This window comes from Oreochromis niloticus, linkage group LG10 (genome assembly GCF_001858045.2).
Source record: "Oreochromis niloticus isolate F11D_XX linkage group LG10, O_niloticus_UMD_NMBU, whole genome shotgun sequence".
Taxonomy (NCBI): Eukaryota; Metazoa; Chordata; class Actinopteri; order Cichliformes; family Cichlidae; genus Oreochromis; species Oreochromis niloticus.
This window is the reverse complement of record NC_031975.2, coordinates 33,483,871-33,496,370: the sequence shown is the minus strand read 5'-3', so window position 1 is coordinate 33,496,370 and position 12,500 is coordinate 33,483,871. Positions and strand designations below refer to the sequence as shown.

The following is a 12,500-nucleotide window of genomic DNA, read 5'->3' as shown; positions in this document are numbered from 1 at the left end:
GTGTCAGAGATATGGACACACTGCTGACATGTGCAAAGGAAACCAGGTGTGGAACATCTCTACGGTGAATGTGGGGACAGGTTTGTAAGGTGGAGCTGTGGAGGAAACCATACTGCTGCACACAGAGGGTCAGACATGCAGAAGCACTGAAGGCTTCAAACCAGCAGCACAGACAGATCATAACCAGCCCGTCAGTACTGTGAACAAACTGATCCCAGGTCTGTCACAAACATCAGCTGACTGAGAGAATAAAGATCATCGTGAAAGCAGCTGCAAAGTTTCTCAGTCTGAAAGATTCATCTTTGGATCCGTGCAGGTCTGAGACATCTGAGGGAGCTTCTCCAAACATTACGTAATGTTAATATGACGTGAAGACGGGTGGAGGAGGATGTGATGTATTCATACAACTTTAATTGTATACAGCTCCACACACTGATGTAGAAGTGTGAGTGAATGAGGGAGGTGTTAGAATAAACATAACCTGTGTGGGCAGGTAGAGAAAGGAAAACTAGAGTCAGGACAACAGTAACGGGAATGTTAGAAGGAATAACTGATGATAAGGTGGTTGTAAACACTGGATCAAGTACACAGGGGGATGGTGTCAGGGTAAGGACTGATATTCAGAGCTAGCACAGTAGGCAGTGATCAGCATCCAGCTTTTTTATCACAGAGGAGGAGGCGGGTCAGTCTGACACTCTGGATTTAAACAAACCAATAAATGAGCTGAAGTCAGACGTCAGCACAGTCGATGCAAACAAACACTCACATCAAGACTTTCAGAACATGAAAAAATAATGTTTCCAAAATTTAATAAAGTACAAAAGGAAACAAGACGAGGTGAGGAGGTACTGGGAATCGCTGGGTAAAAATATACCATTAGACGGGTTTGGAGTCTGTTAAGTATAAAGATTCTACATCCCAGCAATGCAAGATAATGTAAATATCATAATGATAATAAAAGTAAATCTGAATTATTGTCAGAAACATTTGTCCAGAGAACCTTAATAACAAAGAAACAGAGGAAGGGAAACGACTTTACAGAGAAATATCAAAATACTTCAGGATGAAGAAGATACTGAAGAAGATATGAGGAAGGTTTCCAGCAGTGCGCTGAATCTGATCCACAAACAAGCAAAATCCACAAAATTCACTTCACTGAGTATTAACATGGTGTACCTAATAAATCGTCCAGTGAGTGTGAATGTGATTTTTAACAAAACTGTTTGAAAAATAAAAGTTATTTATATTTATGAACATGTTGCTTTCAGAAAAGTCACATTTTATCAAATAACTTGAGATATAGTCCACGTTTCCATGGTAACATCTTCAGAGCAGAGTAACAACGGGAAAGGCACGGCACACCTGTGTTGTTGGGAAACACTGGTGTACGTCATCACTTTCACACGTCCTCGTGTTAGCTTGACAGCAGTTTTATTAGATCAAGGCAGACGGCTTAAACACAAACTGAGCCGCAGTTTGGGGAAGGCTCAGAGGGGACGTCCCCAAGTACTAATGAGAAGGGGGGGTTGTAGAGCTGGGGGGTCAAATATAGGTAAGAACAGGAAGGGGCGTGTTTGGAGGCGTGGTCCTGCTCCTGAAATTCAGATAGTTTATCTCCAATTAATAAAGTCTCTCAAAGGCTTCCATACAGAGCAGACACGCTGGGCTCTGATTGGTCCTCACACGTACACACTGTCTTCATGCTGGGAGGAAACTGTAGGACTGCAGGGAACTGTGGAGAGGAAGAAGATTCATGTTACTAATGGTGATCCTGATCCCCTCAGAGCGGCTCTGCTGAAACTGTTCAGTGCAGACCGCACACACAACCCTCCTTCATCACTGACCACACAAAAGATTTTATAACCTCAGAAATGATCGATGATAGTTTATGTTCTAATGAAGCTGTGAATAATGAGAAAGTTAAACACTGATGAGCTGATGACGTGAATATTTAATTTAACTGTTTAAGGCTTCTATTCACCAGCCTGCAGTTCCTCTGGTGTCCAGCAGAGGCAGCAGTGAGTCAGTCCTCATAGACTCCCATATTACAATAAACATGCTCACAGCCTGATACACACAACAACTATTTAAATCACATTTTTGCATTATTGGGGGCGTGGCCTCCGTGACTGACAGGTGGATGGTGACACAGGTGGCTGTAGCTGCTAGCTTCACCTGAGCTGGACCTCTGGATGTGTTCGTGCTGTTGGAGCCTTTATAATGACATCACAATACCATGGCTGCTCTGAGTCACTGAAATAACAGAGTGTCAGAGGGGGCGGAGCCAGAGTAAAACTGAGCTCCAAATAACTAACAGCATGGAGGTCAAACTCAGAGAGAGCTTCACAGCGTTTCTATTGTTTCTAGTGTTTCTACTTTCTCTGAGCACAGATGACGTAAACACGGAGAAGTCTGTCTGATCACTTCCTGTTTGTACTGCGTGCTCAGACGAGCTGCTGGTACTGCAGTCTGTATGTGAACACTGATCATTGAAGTGCTTTTACCATCAGGGTCAGTATGTGCCTACCATAGAGGGGCTCTTCCTCTTTCTCCAGTTTCTTCTCCTTCTCCTCTTCATTGTTCTTGTTACCTTGGCAACCCTTCATCACCACATAAATGTTCTCCTCCTTCTCCTCCTTCTGACCTGTGAGCAGATTATCACTCAGTCAGGTCTCCTTATCAATGATCTGCTGTGGAGCCAGAGCTGTCTCTGATTGGCTGTCATACCTGTGGTCATCTTCCTCTGAACCCTCCTCTTCCTCAGGATGAAGACCACGATGAAGAAGAGCAACAGAACCAGCAGGACAACGCAGACGGACACTGAAGACACCACATGGCTGCTGCTGTGGTCTGAGGACACAGAGACACAGCTGATCTTCACATCACAGCTGATGACGTCACAGCTGATGACATCACAACTGATGAGCAGTGCAGATGGTCACATGACTCGCACAGACTCACAGATCTGATCGTTACAATGAAGGCATGTTTGTGAGTGTTTCACAGTGATGTGTGTTATTGTGTAACAGTTGTGATCAGGCATCCACACAATGTCCACCTGCACACAGGTTATCTTCATCATTATCATCATCAAGAAGTGTGTGTGTGTCATTGGTCAGTTCAAGTCTTTTGGGCTGTTTCCTGTTTTACTTTAATAGTTTCTCTGGTTTCCTGGTGGACATATACCTGCTGTACTGTATGTGTGGCGGTTCTGGGTCGGTGACCCAGTGTTTTTGGTTTTTGTGTTATTATTACTGATTTTGGATTGCATCATGTTTTTTGACCACCAGTGTTTTGGTTTCTGTTTTCTATTTTGCTCTGCAGTCTGTGCCTGCCGTGTTTCCTGTTTTAATTTGAAAGTCTGTGTCTCATGTCACTGCTTCTGGTTTTGCTTCCCCTGGTCTCATGTTTGATTACTCCCAGCTGTGCTCTCCTCCTGTGCCCTCGTTATCCCTCAGTGTATTTTAGCTCAGTGTTGCGTCGTACCCTCGTTTTTCTGCGGACGCTCTCGTCGAGTCCCGGTTGGTTTTTCCCAGAGTGAGTCTCTTAGTTTCTAGGTTCCTGTTTGAAGTCTAGTTTCTAGTTCTGCATTCGAGGTTTTGGTTTGTTTTTCTAATGTTTATTGTTTTTAAGAGTTGTCCAGCAACAAAACTGTGCCCTAAGTCACCCCCCCGTCACCCCCCGTTTCTGAGTCCTGCATTTTGGGTCCTTCATCTTGCCTGCAACACAGCACATCATGACTGAACTACGCGACCACGCAGCGGACGCAGCGGACGCAGCGGCATTCGCTCCATCGGAGGAGCTCCGGGAGGACATTATTTACACTGTGAATAAGCTATGCAACCAATGGCTGAATCATCCTCATACAGTACTTTTTGGCTCCACACCCTCCACCTTCACCCTCCAGCTACGGCTGCTCACCTGCTCCAACTGCTGGAGGATTTCTTGCCCGGCCCGCCGGATGTAACGCTACCCAGTCTGTCGTTTCCTCCATCTTCCTGGAGAAAGTGGTGTTCACGCCGCCGTCACTCTTCGCTGGCTGAGCAAACCCTGGTGGTGAGTGAAAGTGACTGTTTTTCGCACACTCAGCCTGGATTAATTTCTACAGTCAGTCTACGCTGAGCCTGTTAATTCTGTGTCAGTCACTCCAGTCTGTGAACTCCCGCTCTGAGGATTTCACTTGAATTTTCTTCATTATCATTGCACAGTTCCCTGAACCTCGAAATTAGATAGCAAGACCACAAAGGTGCAAAAATAAAAAATAATATACATAAACAAAATAAACAATATAAAAACACTATATACACAATGTATAAGCTAAAGGAAACATTGTGTACACAAGGGGGTGTATACACAATCATATAATATGATAAATTGGGTTTGACCCAGCGCTCTCACTCTTGTGTTTCTGTATCATCTTAAGTTTGTTATTCTAAGGACCCCCCCGTGTCTCCCTCTCTGTATTGGAGTTCTGGTGCCTTATTTTCCCCTCCTTGTGTTTTGTTACGTTTCCCGTCGTGTCTGTGCTCTCCCTCGTGCTCCTCAGTGGCTGCTAATTCTGAGGATGGAAGCGCTTTCCCAACGACTGTTTCTTCTGAGCCTGTTCCTGTGCCTGAGTGTTCAAGGTTCAAGGTGAATTCTGTACATTAAATGAATTAAATAAGAATAGACAATCTGACTATTTTACAGAATAGACAATATAAACATATTTAAAATTAAAGGAATTTGAAATGTACATCATGCCGGTGGGTTTAGAGTGTCTGGAAGAGAGTCCTGTCTCAGTCAATTATAGATGATGTGTGTGTGTGTGTGTGTGTGTGTGTGTGGGGGGGGGGGGGGTTGGTTTAGGGCCCGGATGGCTTGGGGATAGAAGCTAGAAGATTGCAGGAGTTGGAACAGTTTGTTGCCAGGATGGGACGGGTCCTTCAGTATCTGCGCTGTTCTAGTCCAGCATCTCCTGGTGTAGGTGTCCTGAAACGGGGGGAGAGCGATCCTGCAGCAGCGTTTTGCTGTACGGATCACTCTCTGGAGAGCTTTTTGGTCCTTAACACAGCTGTTCCCAAACCACGATGTGATGTTCTGTGTGAGGATGCTCTCCACAGCGCCTGTATAGAAAGTCCTGAGGATTTCTGGAGAGACCCTGAACTTCCTCAGTTGTCGTAGGTGATACAGGCGCTGCCTAGCCTTTTTGGTCTGGACCTGAATGTGGGCAGACCACGTCAGGTCTGAGGAGATGTGGACACCGAGATACTTGAAGGACTGCACCCTCTCCACTGGAGCTCCATTGATGATAATGGGCTTGTAGTCTCTGTGCTGACTCCCTCTGAAGTCCACCACCAGCTCCTTGGTCTCTCTGACGTTCAGCTGGAGGTGGTTGTCCCGGCACCACGATGCCAGATTCTTCACTTCGTCCATGTAGGCCACCTCATCATTGTTGGAGATGGCGCCCAACACCACTGTGTCGTCAGCAAACTTCACAATGGTGTTGGAGCCGTGGGTGGCCACGCAGTCTGAAGTGTAGAGGGAGTAGAGCAGTGGCGAGAGGACACATCCCTGCGGTGCTCCCGTGTTGATGGTGATGCTGTTAGAGACGCATCTACCACCCTACCCACCCTCACCACCTGAGTTCTGCCAGTGAGGAAGTCCAACACTCATGCACACAGACGGCTGTTGAGTCGTTGAAGATGGAAGTGAACACACCTGCTAGCTGGTCAGCACAGCAGCTCAGCAGATGGCCGGTGATGCCGTCTGGCCCCGCCGCTTTCCTTGTGTTCACTCTCTTCAATGCTGCTCGGACGTCATGCTCCGCGATGCTGGTCACCGGTCTCTCGCTGAGACGCTCACTGATGTCCTCGGTAGTCAGGCGGTAGATGGCATTAGCCGCCTGGCTAACCTCGAAACGGGCGTAGAACTGGTTCAGCTCATTGGTGAATGCAGAGTCGGCGTTGATCGGTGCAGTGTCCCTGGCATTGTAGTCCGTAATGGTGCATAGTCCGTGCCACATACTGTGTCGCCCTGGTGGAAGCGGGACTCCACACGCTCCCGGTACCGGCGTTTGGCATCTCTCACCGCGCGCCGCACGCTGTATGAGGCCGCTTTGTAGGCGCTCATATTGCCAGTGGAGAGACCCGCGTTGTAGGTGGCGGTCCTGGTGTTCACTGCAGCGCGGATCGATCTGTCCATCCACGGTTTCTGGTTCGGGAATGTGGTGACTCTCGCAGTGGGGATAATCTCCTCCGCTAGCATGTTGACGAAGCATACTGCTACTTCCGTAAACTCGTTGATGTCGACTGCGCATGCTCTGAACAGGTCCCAGTTGACGTCGTCGAGTGCGTCCTGTAGCGTAGCTTCTGATTGGGCAGACCACCGTTTCACCTCCCTCGTGGTTACTTCTTCCCTCCGTATGTTTTGTTTATACTGGGGAATGAGGAAGATGGTGTTGTGGTCAGACTTCCCAAAAGCCGGGTGTGACACAGCTTTGTAGCCCTGCTTGTATGGCGTGTAGCAGTGATCCAAAATTCGATTCCGAATTGTGCTCCTGTTCCCAGGACAGCCGTGGTCCAGCATTCTCCTGCACCTGTATCAGTTTCCCCGGTGAGGGGGGCTGGGGCCCAGTTGTTCCCTGCTCCGGTTTCCAGGCCGGCTGAGGCTTTTCTGGTCCCTGCACCGGTGCCAGCTCCTCGGGTGGGGACAGCAGCTTCCCAGCAGTTGCCAGTGCCTGTCCTGGCTCCCAGGGTGAAGGCAGCAATTGAACCAGTTCACTCCTGCACCCGTACCTATTCCTCGGGTGGGAGTGACTGGGGTCTGGTCTGCTCTGGCACCCATGCCAGTCCCTAAGGTGAGGCCCACCAGGACACAGCCAACCTCCGCACACATACCTACTCTTCGGGTGGAAGCGTCCGGCAGGTGCCTGCACCCATCCCTGTCTCTCCTGGAGGCTCAGGAGAACCTTTCTAACCACCACTACAACCTTTGCTTCAGTCACCAGCTCAGCCGTCAGTTCTGTTTCCAGCTCAGTCACCAGTTCAGTTATTAGCCCAACCACCTGTTCAGTCACAACCATCATCAGCTGAGAGCTCAGCTGAACTCTCTCAGCCGCCTTCAGCTGCTTCACCTTGGAGCTCGGCTGTCTCAGCTTCCTGCCTCTGCCGAGAGCTTGGGCGAGTCAACCCAGCTACCTCTGTCTTCTGCTGGAAGCTCTGGTGAGCTCATTCAGCCAGCTGAGGACTGCATCTGGCTGGCACTGCCCGGACAGACTGCCTGCATTGGACAGCCCCAGTCACTGCTGTCAAGTGAGGCTGTGTGCAGGCAGGAGTGGTGGTACGGGTACCCAAAGTGCAGACACTCGGAGGCAAAATGTGAACTCAAAACCAGCTTTAACCCTCTGGGGTCCAGGGTATAACTGGCCGTTTTTGACTACTTTTGATTTTACCTCTATATTTTACCTTTAAAATATGTTTTTCTTGCCTTGTTTGGTATCATTATTTTCAGCACAACCTCAAATATCTGACATTTGAGTTATTTTTTCATTTTGACATACTATATTAGCACAGTTGATCTAAATTCAGATAAAAAAGTTATATTTTTGACTGTAAAACCCACAAACATGTTTAACGAATCATTTTCATAACTTGAAATGCAAATAGAAATTGTACATTTCTAAAAATTATGCACAAGTTTTGCAAACAACAAAGTTATATGGTACTATTTACCTAAAAATGCAGCCAAGGCCTCAGGCGTTTTTTATAAAACCATTTAAATCTATTTAGAGAACAATCAGGTGTTCTGCTTCAAATAAGAAGACACAAATTATTTGTGCCAGTCCAAAAAATGTAGTTTGTGTTCAGTATAAGACAGAGGAGAACACCACAGGCCTAAACCCTGCAGGTCTGACAACTGGAGGTGCATCAGTCCTGTTTTCCATGTGGAGACAGCGTTTACACTGGAATCTGCCTTTGACAGCTTTTTTAGATCAAATATGAAATTCAGCAGTCTAACCGACACACAATACAAAACAATAACTACACAACACACTAACTACAGCCTCCAAACATGCTAAACGTCACTATTGTCTCACATATGAAAACTCGCTCTCTCTCTTTCTTTCGCTTGCCTGCTTTCCGTCATGGGTGTCACTCCTAAAAACTTCCCCTTCTCCCTAAACAACCAAGTGCCACATGTTGCCTTATCATTTTTTGATTGGCTGACATGGTAAACTCTAACACCAATAGGGAAGGGGTGTTTTTCTTTTTCTTTTTTCACTCGGAAGCGGAGAGTGTTTGCTAGCTGTCTGTAGAAAACGCCGTTTTTACTGTTGTTCCCTCTGTAAACACCACTGTTTTGTTCAGAAAAAAACATCGCGTGTATTTTTTATCATAACTCTGGTTTTATGTGGCCCATTGACACAATTCAAAAACTGGTATATAGTTTGAAGTCTGCACTTTCGACCCAAGTTGAAATGGAGACTCTGACTTGCTGCATCTTGTAGCTGTGTCATCTTAAATTGGTCATGTGATTTTGACACGCCGGCGTGTCCGGCGACCCCAGAGGGTTAATGCTGAACTCAAATGTAACACAACTAAAAAATACAAAATAAACTCACACAGGCAGACAGAACACACAGTATAAGATAAGGATAGCTCGCGACATGGACAAAGGAAAACACAGGGCTTAAATACACAGAGGGAGCAATCAGTGAATGGGAGACAGAGGGGAAACACAGCAGGGACAAATCAGTGCTAACAAGACAGGGGAAGGAAAACCTGATGCAATAACGTGAGACGTGGACTTCAAAGTAAAACAGGAAACATAACACAGAGACGCAGACTTGACATGGGGATACAGCAGGCAGGGGAGACAGAGCAACTAAGGAACACAGACAGAAACCAGAAAGCAGGACTCTAAAAAATAAACTGAAAGACTAGAAAAGATAAATAATATCAAAAACAAAGTTCAATAATTATGAAAACTCAAAACTCTGGTTTGAAGACCCAGGTCTCCTAACAGCTGCATCTCAAGCCAGCTGTGTGCGCTGTGCAGCTACAGTTAGCGTAGCCTCAGCCAGAGGTTTCCACACCTGCTGGCCCTGCGTCTGTCTCCACTGGGCATTCTGAGGGTCCAAGGGGCCCCTCCAGCTGTCTTCTGTTCCCGCCGGAGGCTCAGGAGAATCCAACAAGCCATCATTGCCACCACATCCATCGCCTGCAGCAGCCATGTCGCCGGCCGTTCATCTGCCAGGGGCTGCTCCACCAACGTCTGGTTCTGCCTCTTCTCTGCCAGAGGTCTCCACACCTGCTGGCCCTGATACGCTGTCACCTTCTGAACCGTTTTCACGTCACCACTGCTTTCTGCAAGGTTGGCATCTGGACTTGCTTTGCCTAAGCCGCCGCTTTCATCCCAGCCAGCCCCCTGAACTGTTTTGTCTCTGTCGTTGGCCTGTGGGTCGACGTCCTGAACTGTTCTGCGCTTTGAGGGTCTTGAAAAGCGCTATATAAATGCAATCCATTATTATTATTATTATTATTATTATGAACTGTTTACGTGAGCTCCAGTGTTTTCTGTGGACTCCGTTTTTGTTTCCAGTTCTGAAACGGGAAACATGGTAGAAACATATCTGCTGTACTATGTACTGCAGGTATACCTTGGCCTCCAGTAACACTGTGAGTAACCTTGGAGTGAGGTTCCTCACAGTAAAACCTAGGGTGGGGGGCTAGGTTTCACAATGAGCTCACCTGGCTGATTGTGACCTACACCCGTTTTCACACCTTGGCTCATGTGATTAGGTAGAGGATCATTAGGGGGTCCATTGTCCCTCTCGGGGGGGAAACTCCCACAGGGCTTAAATCTGGGACTCTCCACCATTTGACCCCAGAACTGACGAAGCTTCTCGGATGAAACGTCTTCTTAAAGAAGTCCAGACGCTTTTCTTTCCAAGCTCCTTAGACTACGATCACCTGGATGACTGAGAACCTTCACAGATATGTCCTTCAACGCACATATTAAACAAATATGTAAGACTGATTTCTTCCATTTGCGCAACATCTCTAAAGTTAAAAATATCCTGTCTCAGAGTGAAGCTAAAAAACTAGTTCATGCATTTATTACTTCCAGGCTGGACTACTGTAATTCACTATTATCAGGATGTCCTAAAAACTCCCTGAAAAGCCTTCAGTTAATCCAAAATGTTGCAGCAAGAGTCCTGACAGGGACTAGAAAGAGAGAACAGATTTCTCCTGTTTTGGCTTCCCTTCATTGGCTTCCTGTTTAGTCCAGAATTCAAAATCCTGCTCCTCACATACAAGGTCTTAAATAATCAGGCCCCATCTTATCTTAATGACCTTGTAGTACCATATCACCCTATTAGAGCACTTCGCTCTCACACTGCAGGCCTACTTGTTGTTCCTAGAGTATTTAAAAGTAGAATGGGAGGCAGAGCCTTCAGTTTTCAGGCCCCTCTTCTGTGGAACCAGCTTCTGGATTCTGGAGACAGACACTATCTCTACTTTCAAGATTAGGCTTCAAACTTTCCTTTTTGCTAAAGCATATAGTTAGGGCTGGACCAGGTGACCCTGAATCCTCCCTTAGTTATGCTGCAATAGACGTAGGCTGCCGGGGATTCCCATGATGCACTGGGTGTTTCTTCTTCACTCACTATGTGTTAATAGACCTCTCTGCACTGAATCATATCTGTTATTAATCTCTGTCTCTCTTCCACAGCATGTCTTTATCCTGTCTTCCTTCTCTCACCCCAACCAATCACAGCAGATGGCCCCGCCCCTCCCTGAGCCTGGTTCTGCTGGAGGTTTCTTCCTGTTAAAAGGGAGTTTTTCCTTCCCACTGTCGCCAAAGTGCTTGCTCATAGGGGGTCATATGATTGTTGGGTTTTTCTCTGTATCTATTATTGTGCAATCTACTGTACAATATAAAGCGCCTTGAGGCGACTGCTGTTGTGATTTGGTGCTATATAAATAAAATTGAATTGAATTGAATGTACTGCATGGTAGAACTGTACCCACAGAGTGTGCACTTTAGAGAGTTTTTAAATCATATCTTATCAATTGCTGACTCTGGTCATTATATTTGGGCCACGTGGCCCTGGTGTCCCACCATCTGACTGGGGTGCTCTCACATCCTGTGTCAAACCAACTGTCAACAGCCAGTGAGAAATGGGTTTTTTCAGCTGAGGCAGCTCTCTAAAGTCAAATGTTTTATTTCTTTTTGTCACTCAGAGTTTTACATGCGTTTATGTCCACTCGCCTTGATTATTGTGATGCACTGTATGTTGGTATTGATCCGGCCTCACTATCATGCAAATGGTCCAGAATGCTGCTGCTTGCCTGCTGACAGGGACAAACGTGAGCACATTACCCCTGTTTTTGCGTCTGTCCACTGGTTGCCTGTCCATCTTAGAATTCATTTTAACATATTATTGTTTGCTTTTAAAGTTTTAAATGGCCTGGCTCCTTCTTACCTGTCAGACTTTCTATACTTGTCTCTCAGATCAACTGACCAGTCACTCATCGCTGTCCCCATGACTAGATTGAAACACCGGGGGACTGAGCTTTCGCTGTTGTAACCCCCAGATCATGGAACAAGCCCCCCTCCATATTAGGCTGGCCCCAACACTTGAAATCTTCAAATCACTTTTCAAAAACAACTTTTTTCCGAGGCGTTTTAGGAGTCATAGTCAGCTTGTAGTCAGTCTTAGTCAGTTTTTGGTTACTTTTAACTTCTTTACTTAGTTAATTCTATTTATTGTAAATTTTATTCATGCATTACTATTTAATGATTCGTCTTGATGCATTCTCAATCATCCAGGAAAGTAAATCTCCAAAAGTTGACTGCAGGTTTTGGACTGCAGGTTGACTGCAGGTTTCCCCAAACCTTATAAAGGTTTGGGGAAACCTGCAGTCAGCTGAGACTGAAGAAGTCACTTGGATGAGTGACGAAATGTTTCTCCCACAAAACGCTACGTCCAGATGAACAGATTCAACTTTTGGAGATATTTAATGATTCATTTTTATTTTTTTCATGTATTTATTTATTTTGTTATTTAATTTTCTTTGTCTGTCTAATGTATGGTTTTAAAATTTGACTGTTTTTACTGTAAACCACTTTGGTCAACCATGCTGTTTTTACTTTTCCCCCCTTTTATCTCTTTTATTGAGACAGCAGTAACCATGCTGTTTTTAATGTGCTCTATAAATAAAGTTGGATATAAATATACCTGACTCTAATAGTACGTACTGCTTGGTGAACTGACATGTACACATATGTACGTATTTGTACACGTATGACAGTAAAATTGTGTTAATTTGTGTACCACCCTCCTGCATCTTCAGTCTCTGCAATGTGTTCCTCTCAGCAGGATGTGATGCAATAACAAAGACAGGAAGTCTAATGGCTCACCTGTCACCTGCAGCAGGAAGTCTTTGGTCTGCAGTCTCGACCCAGTCTTGTCAAACACCTCCAGCGTGTAGCTTCCGGAGTCTTGGGTCTGA

The 12,500-nt window shown here is 46.0% G+C and overlaps 1 protein-coding gene across 3 annotated transcripts in view; it reads right to left on the bottom strand.

The window, feature by feature from the left end:
• Positions 1 to 792: 792 nt before the first annotated feature.
• LOC106096695 (uncharacterized) overlaps positions 793 to 12,500 on the bottom strand; it is a 19,734-nt gene continuing 8,026 nt past the window's right edge. For 2 of the 3 annotated variants that reach the window (XM_019363614.1, XM_019363616.1), the window contains exons 3-7: positions 12,409 to 12,500; positions 3,922 to 4,050; positions 2,728 to 2,850; positions 2,528 to 2,644; positions 793 to 1,732 (exon numbers count right to left, since the gene is read on the bottom strand). The exon at positions 12,409 to 12,500 is cut by the window's right edge. In XM_019363614.1, coding sequence (XP_019219159.1) covers positions 1,680 to 1,732; positions 2,528 to 2,644; positions 2,728 to 2,850; positions 3,922 to 4,050; positions 12,409 to 12,500 — 514 coding nt within the window. In that variant the 3' untranslated portion in view covers positions 793 to 1,679. The remainder of the gene's footprint in view (positions 1,733 to 2,527; positions 2,645 to 2,727; positions 2,851 to 3,921; positions 4,051 to 12,408) is intronic. The other variant, XM_019363617.1, reaches the window with a different exon arrangement.